The sequence below is a fragment of the Pseudorasbora parva genome, chromosome 10, assembly GCF_024679245.1.
Source record: "Pseudorasbora parva isolate DD20220531a chromosome 10, ASM2467924v1, whole genome shotgun sequence".
NCBI classification, from domain to species: Eukaryota; Metazoa; Chordata; class Actinopteri; order Cypriniformes; family Gobionidae; genus Pseudorasbora; species Pseudorasbora parva.
In genome coordinates, this window is record NC_090181.1 from 21,774,938 (window position 1) to 21,783,992 (window position 9,055).

Sequence of the window (9,055 nt, forward strand, 5' to 3'; positions counted from 1 at the left end):
ATGTGAATAGTGAATCTGCCATGTTGCAAGCACAATCGGCTTTTAAAGGGAATGGGAGATGAGACTCTGATTGGTTTATTGCATGTTATTCCCAAAACACACCCATGACTCATGGTGCGCAGACTGTTTTTGCCATTGTTAAACTAGCTAAAGGGGATTCAGAATATATATATATATATATATATATTTTTTTTTTACCTCATATAGATTCCTCATTAGTGCCTGCACAGATCGGTCGAATGAGGCATCTACGTAAACATCAAATTTTCATTTTTGGTTAAACTATCTCTTTAAGGGCCCTCTATTCATATGGAAATTTCAGTTCTAGCCAAGTCAGAAATGTGACAAATAAAAAACTTTTGTTAAAATGATGACAAGATATTAGATTTTTTAGTCAGTAATAACTAAAATCTTCATATTCATGCTAAGAATAGTTCAAGCATTAAGATTTGCCAATAACTTCATGTCTGTTGATGGATCTTTCACAATACGAAGCAACTGCTGAGAGTTATCTTTGAAAAATGTGATCTCATAAACATAACTTAATGATGCACAGATCATCAATGCTTGACATACAGAACACAGCAATGGTGACCCTCAGCAAATAATAAAAACATTTATACAACCAACATTTCAAAATAAACCAACAAAACAAACTGCTAAAAGTGAAGCAAAAATAAGTTCAGCAGGACAGATCAAGAAACAATCCAGCATTCGTGCCACACTGCACAAACCCCAGTCTGAAAGCCTAATGCACTTCATGATGTTAACAAAGAATGGAAAAAAATTTTCTCTTTGTATTATTATATCAATATGGTACAAGATTATCAAATTCAAATCAATGTGATAATCAAGTCTAAAAAGAAGTCAGAATACAAAATCTAGATTACATTACTAACTGCAATTTTTTGTCATGTAATTTGGAATCAGTGACTACAAATTGTAAGTAAATAATATACCAAGCACTGATAACAATAGTAAATAGTTATTTTAAATTGTAATAATATTTCAGTATATGACTGAAATGTATTTGATCAAATAAATGCAGCAGGGTGCATGAGAATAAGAGACTTCTTTGAAAAACTAACAATCTTACACAAAAGCTTTTGAATGATAACTGGTAATGTTACTATAAATAATGTCTCCTTAGTTTAATCTAATGTCCACATCATTGCTTTACCAGGGATCTAAAACTGTATGTCATCACTTTTTCACTGCCTAATATTTCTTGAAGCTTACATTTGTTAAACTGGTGGTTATGCTGGTGTGGTTTTTCTCTTTATATCAGTATTTGATGAATGTATTTAATTTCACTGTATCAGATACATACAGTATAATAAACACACTGTGGGAAAAAAAATCCCCAATCAACTGACTTGTTAACCCAGGTGTCCCAGACACCTACGAATTTATTCTCAACTAAGTGTACTTCAGAAAACGTTGGACGTAAGAAGAATAGTAGTAAGCTCTTTCTCTGCGGGGCGGCAGTGGCTCAGTGGTTCACGTAGATTGTCTACAAACCAAAAGGTTGGTGGTTCAATCCCCGGTTCCACCTGACCAAGTGTCGAAGTGTCCATGAGCAAGACAACTAACCCCAGCTGCTCCGACAAGCTGGAAGGCGCCTTACATGGCTGACATCGCCGTCAGGTGTATGAATGGGTGAATGTGAGGCAAAATGCAAAGTGCTTTGAATGGCCATACGGTCTGTTAAAAGTGCTATATAAATGCAGTCCATTTACCATCTCTATTGTCTAGCCTGCTGTGCAGCAATAAATAGACCCCTGACAATATCTTGCTTTGAATATGCTTTAATCCAACGTGATCTCATGGACCAATCACAGAGTATCCCACCAGGAAAAAGAATAACTGTTTTTATAGAATAGGAGCATGGTCAAGAGCATTTTTTTCTACAATATGATTGGTTCTTCAGTTTTATTTAGCAAAACAGTACTAGCAAATCTGGATTTCTTGATTACATCACCTTATTTCTCAAAAGTCATGAGATTATATCAAGGCCATGTCTTGAACATTGAGCATTATGGTTTTTTTTTCTTAGAAAGCATAAAGAAATATAACAGTGAAGGAAATTCTAGTTGGGATATAATCATTTTGAACCTTTTGCAATTATATGATAATGTTTTTCTAAATATATTAAAATGCATTATGGTTATGGTTGTAGTTATGGCCCTGGTTTATTTAGACAACTATACAACTAGACAACAATTTATCTTTTTGTTATATTCACACTTTGGGGACATTTATTTTAGTTGGCAAACTTGGCATATAAATGTTATTCCTGCAAGGAAAATAAATGTTACTTTTAATTAAATGATTAATTATGACAGTTATGATTAATAGAAAAAAATATCTTTCAACACATGCAGAATAATCTGGGAGCGTTCTTAATCTGTTACACCTATAAATGTAAATGGTTTGATATTTGCGGCAAAATCACCTGCAGAGGACAATTATGGTTATCCCAAGAAAACATACATTTATTGTCATAAATTGTTTGAAGAAATTATAACACGCATATATATATATGACAATACAATTCTAAGCTTGCATGTACATCTTTTTGCACAATTTTAATTTGATACAGATTGTTAGTTCATTGCCTCCAGAGAGCAGTGCATTGACCAGTTTAATTTTATATTTGTTCACAAATGTTACACAGCCAGGTATTTTGATTTTTTTACATATTGTATCAATCTGCCGATTTACCTCATCCTGCAAAAAGACAAGAACAAATCAAGACCAAGGGAAAACATTGAAGTTAAAGTATGTTGAAAAGATGTACAAATATGTTTTACAAACCTTAGTCACTGTTTTTCCAATATATGATATTGCTTTCTTAACAACAGTCTTACAAATACCACAAAAAATCTGTAGAAGAAATTAAAATATTGCTAATGAAAAGAAATTGGTGTTTTTTTCTCTTTGAATAAGTGAATATACTTTATTTACCTGTTTGCTCTTGGTTGCTTTGTTGTCACGATAACTGAACTCCATCTCCTTCACAGGATTCAGATGGTCAAAGTGTGGAGACATTCCCATCTGAACACCTGAAATGCCTGAACATCACAAAATATTTAAAAAAATAGTAAAATGGCCATTTAAAACTTGACCAAAGAATTAGCCTTATTGAATGTTTTAATTTTATTTTTATCTAGCTAATATCACTGAGATCTGCAGGTTTTTTATTCAGATTTCTGTATTTTCAATTGGTATTAAGTGTTAATTTGACTGTATACACAAGCGAATCTTACCTGTACAGAGGAGCAGGGACAGGAGAATAACAAGGAGAAAAACAAGTGCTTTTTTTGTCATCTTTGTAGTCAGTCAGCATAGAAAACTGCCTGCTATATGGCTGAATATCATATTTATATGGTAAATAAGGGAAGTTTTGAAAAATTAGAAATTGTTTAGGTTGCTGAAATACAACATCTTGACAGTGCTGTCAGCGTAAAACCTAGGTGCTTGTGGTGGTTGGTGTGGGCTGCGGCCGAGCTAGGCGTGCCTGCCTCTCTTAGTGACTGCAGGAAATTCTATATATTGTTTTAACTAATAATATTTTCAACTTAAAAGTAAATATGCATATAATTTAGTTATTTTAATATAGTTTGTTAGTTTGTAAATAAATTAATAAATCAAATCAAACTTCCTAATACCTCCCCAATCTCATTTGAGTAAAGCCGCAGTTACACTGCACCTTAAGAAAAATAACTATACTTCAGGTTCATTTAATGAAGTATACTTTAGTAATGTTCAAGTATATTTTAAATAAACTTTATGTAGTAAGTATACTAATATCAATGTGTACTAGTAGTAATCTTGAATGTCTGCCATTTCAATACTGCTTGGGAGTATTTTAGTACATAAAGTATACTTTTAAGTAATAGTAATACTAATAGATTTAATTTATAACTCACTTTTCATTTATAAAAAAATCAAGTGTATTATAAGTGTAACAGTAGGAGTACTTTTCTCATTTGCATTTGTACCACAAGTGAGCTTATAAGTATACTAGTTTACTATTTTAATACTTTTAGTTTATTAAAGTACACTTTGAAGTGAACTCTGTTTAGTTTAGTAGGCTAGTTTAGTAGTTTTATACTGCAAGTACTTGTACTTTTCTTTAAGTGAACATACTGGTATACTTATAGTTTAATGTTAGGGGTTAACATCTTATGACCCAGGACCAGTAGTGAAGAAATGAAGACAGAGTCAGGATGGCAATTATTTAAAAGAAAAATTTACTTAGAATAGTTTGCAGTTTCAAAAGCAGAAGCCAGCTTCAAGTCTCAAGGAGTTCGTAGGCCGCGCTCCCTCCCTCACCGTCTCGTTGCCTCGCCCTATCGTACATACAATTGTCCCAACAATAATACCGTTCTCAAGGTCTATCCACGTCATTCTGATTGGCTCAGACAAAATGCAATGTAAGCAACTTTCAGATAGGAGCACATATCGCCAAACTAGGTAGACAAGTCGTCGTTCCATAACCAGAATTACATCACAGGGACCTCATAGGCCACCGAAAAGCGTCTTCAAGTCTGGCTTTTTCTGCAGAAATGTACATCTCCAACATTAGGCCTGCACAGATCTGGTACACAAACACACACACACATGTCGTGTTTCCATGTTTTATGGGGACTTTCCATAGGCGTAATGGATTTCATACTGTACAAACTGTACATCCTATCCCCTTACACTGCCCCTGCCCCTAAACCTACCCATCACAGGAAACATTCTGCATTTTTACTTTCTCAAAAAAAAACTCCTTCTGTGCGATTTATAAGATGTTTTCCTCATGGGGACCTAAAAATGTCCCCACAAGGACAAGAATTTCGGATATTGCCATCCCCATAACGTAGGGATTACCAGGTCTCTCTCACACACACACACACACACACACACACACACACACACACACACACACACACACACACACACACACACACACAAACTCCAGATGATACTGGTTTCCTCCAAGGTTGAGAACATCTTAACTAATTATGAACAAAACATTTCTCCAAAGCATGCTGATAGCATGTGCTTTCTTTCAGTGAGAGACTGTATTAAAATATATTTTGCAACCTATACATATTTCATAGAAGCACGTAAATACATTGTTTCAGAAGTGGACTGATTGAAGTTTATAATATAATAAATTGGTTATATATTCAAGAATAAATGTTTTTTGATCTATTGCTAAAAATTTCAAAAAGTGTTACAATTGTCCCTGGTCTCCCCCTATATTAATCTTCTACTGGTCACTAGTTTTCACCTTCACGTGGTGTGAATTCCCAGCTCAGAGTTCACCAAACTTGAACTTTGGAATGCAGCAAAATGCAAAACTTTGATCAGCGAACATAAACAGAAGCTTTGCCAAACCTGATTGACGCACAAGAACAAACTTCTTGCGGAAGCTCAAACGTGCTGCGTTCTCGCACATCAAGCGACCACGCTTGAGCGTCCATTTACCATAACTGATGTGTGAGTGAATGAATGTTTATATGTGAACAAAAGACTAAATTAAATCTGTTCAGCATCATAAAGGGATCACGTCTCTTGAGAAAATTAGGACTAAATCGCTTGATTAATATGTATGGTTAATGTGATTAATATGTCTTTTTATTAACTTTTTGAAGTGTCAAAGTGCTAGTTGCATAGCTATCAATGGAGAGACAGAAATCGCTCAGATTTCATTAAAAACATCCCCATTTGTGTTCCAATGATGAATGTTTTACAGGTTTGGAACAACATGAGGGTGAGTAATTTATGACAGAATTTTCATTTTTGTCCCTTTAAGACTCACCTGAAAGTAATGAACCAATAAGGACACAACACAATGTTCCAATGAAACAAATGAAAACAAGATTCCATGACAGACAGGAAAGTTCAACTAACTGCATTTAATACTATTAGGGGCTGCATGCTTCACACCACACAGTAGGATGTTTGTAAATTGTGTGTGTGTAAGAAAGAGGTGTGAAGTATATGCATTATAAATAAAAGCAAGCATATATTTGTTTCAGCAGTTATAGATTTGGTGTCTTTTATATCTCTTTCATGCAATATTACCTTTACTTTCTCTTTTTATTTCACACATTTATCACATAAATATAATAAAAATCAATCATCACATAACCATTCAAATGGCATGGCAGTTCGTGAACTGTCTCTTAAACACAAGGAAGAAATTACATGGCAATGACACAATATTGATGACAATATCTGAATCTTAGTATGCATGGATGGTTTCAAAGAATATTTTGAAGTTTAGTTAACTGACTAATTACTGCTATAATATTATGAAAAGTTTAGAATAGAGAAGACACTTGTTACTCTTTTTTACTTGCTACCTATGCAAACATATTTCGCTACCAAACACTAGGGCAACATTAGTTTATGTATGTTAATATTCGCCTCCAAGCATGAATAATATGTAATTTGCACATAAAGCAAAAATGACTTTTATATTAGTGTATTCTCTCCAGTAAACCTCCAAATACTTCCTCTGGGGATTTTAATCATGTTTCATTCTCTGTCATTCTTTTCTTGGTTTGTTGACAATTTGAACAAAGATGCCCTGTTTTATATTCCAGTGTCAAGAAAGTAGAACAACATAAAGGATGGTGTGAGGTGGAGCTTGTACAGCACATGTGAACATAGCTAAATGTGGCATTTTTTTGAACACCACCAGCAATTCCAGGGAGACGTTCTTTCAGTCTGCATTGACCACTGTGTTTTGTTGGACGAACAACAACAGTTCTGGCCTTTCCAGGCATCTGATCAAACTAAGGAGGCCAACTGTATTACCAGATTCACTTTCAGACTCGCTGACAGCAGTGACACAGAACAGGGCGATGGCAAAATTGGAGTCAATGATGAACAATGTCTGCACTCAGCTCATTTAGCCAATTTCACCCGCAGCCATCAGCCAGTACAGCTCCTTTTTTTATAAAACCTGTGTAATGACGCTGAACATGTACCTGGTTTTATAAAACAAAGATTCAGCCATACTACCATATGCATTTATATACGTACCTTATTCACCTCACTCTGGCATACAGTACTTAATCAAGACTGGTCAATCATGCCTTTAAACCGTCTGATTTATATATTTATATACTTATTATTAAAGGTGCCCTAGAATGACAAATTGAATTAATCTTGCCATAGTACAAGAGTTCAGTACATCACATACTGTGAGTCTCAAACACCATTGCCTCCTAAATCTCGTGAATGAAAAACACCACGGAAAAATAAGTGATTCTCAGCATAATGCCAACTGTGACGCAAACGTTGGGGATCATTTATATGCACGCCCCCAACATTTGCATCTGTCCAAACATATTCATTGTCAGGCGGAACTGACGGAGCCGAATCATCGTGACTGCAGGTAAACAAGCGACACTTGAGGATAGCGAAAACGGCAGCTCTCATGGACACATATCAGGTTCCAGGCTGTGCAGGAGACGTGAGGACTTTTCATACCCTTCCCGCAGATAAAAAAACGTCAACAGTCATGGTTGATGTTTATAATCGGATACCACAACAATTTAATTTAAGATCGTTCGTTTGTTCGGCCCATTTCAAGCAAGCTTCGCTCAGCGTCTTAAACTGAAGAACGTGGCAATTACAACTAGAGCCCTGCAAGCAGTAAGTAGGGATTGATCCACTTATTGACTGTTTAAACAATTTCTGATTAAATTGAAAGTTTCTTAGAGAGACTTGTCTAGATAACACAAGATGCTAGTACAGTAACAATAGGAAACTCCAAGTAGCATATAAAACTAAATAGTGTGTCTAATGACAAAGGGTAATATTATTTTGTATTACAAAATACAACTGTAGATACGTTGCTTACAGATCGTTCACTCTATCTTTCTTGCAAACGTCACCTTTTCCACCATATAAGTTAAAACGATAGTCATTTGACAAGGCTATTCATTTTGTAAAAATATATATATTTATATTTTTGAGAACTCAAGTATGATGTTTTTGCATGCTTGTATTTCAGAGTACATCACAGTCTTACATTGTGACTAACGTTATATAAACATGCAATATCATTGACGAAAAAAGACAAGTCTAAAATCACTAGTTGTGGTTTTGTCTGAGGGAATGAAGAGCGTTCATGCTTGCGGTATCCAGATTTCAGTAATTTAAATCCCCCGAACAGAACGTGCTACGATTGGTCAGCACGATATGGCCATTATCTGATTGGCTTAAGTAGACGGTGGGTGGAGTCTACCTATTTGTGGATTTGTTTGAGTCTAGACCCTAGAATGTTTCAAAATCCACACGATTTACAAATGTGCAAGAAGAGATCCACAAATGCACAGGAAGCGATTCACATGTGTGGATTTTTTTTTTGTTATTCGCAAATGTTATTTTGTTATTTGTGGATCTCATTCTATTGATTTGTGAAATTATTTATTTTTTGTGAATCACTTTATTTATTTGTGGATAACAATATATTTGTTTGGAAAAAAACAACAATAATACCCCCATAGATCACATGTAAATTTTTCAGTTGGCCGAATTGAAATTTTGTGAATTGATGTAATTTAATTCACAGAAATTCAATTTGGCCAACTCAAGGGTGCTTAGATACAAGAAATAAAACAGCACGAGTAGGGTGGACAATGATAGCAGACAAAAGAAGCGAAAATATACAATATTAAAGGTGGTAGATACACTGTATAAAAAAATATATCAGGTCTCTTATTGAAAATGTTCTTGTAACTGATCACATCTAAATTTTTCAGTTGGCCAAATTTAATTTAAATTTAATTTGGCCAACTGAAAAATGTAGATGTGATCAGTTACTAGAACATTTTCAATTGGGGACCTGATTTTTTTTTTACAGTGTAAGAACAAAGATAATACAAAGAATTAGAATGCATATAAACAGGTTATAAAATAGCACTACAGATTTAAGCACATAAACAAAATACAATAATATTTAGAAAACAAATAGGTTTTAAGTTGCAATTATGAATGCGACAATGTGACCGGGGCATAGAATTCTAGAGTTTAGGTGCAG

At 34.5% G+C, this 9,055-nt stretch overlaps 1 protein-coding gene across 1 annotated transcript; it reads right to left on the bottom strand.

The window, feature by feature from the left end:
• Positions 1–2,234: 2,234 nt before the first annotated feature.
• Positions 2,235–3,431, bottom strand: LOC137091258 (uncharacterized). Its single transcript, XM_067455512.1, has 4 exons — positions 3,270–3,431; positions 2,968–3,074; positions 2,818–2,886; positions 2,235–2,730 (listed from the first exon to the last, which is right to left on the bottom strand). The coding sequence occupies exons 1-4, from the start codon at positions 3,328–3,330 to the stop codon at positions 2,557–2,559; spliced, it is 411 nt and encodes a 136-aa protein (XP_067311613.1). The 5' UTR covers positions 3,331–3,431; the 3' UTR covers positions 2,235–2,556.
• Positions 3,432–9,055: the final 5,624 nt, after the last annotated feature.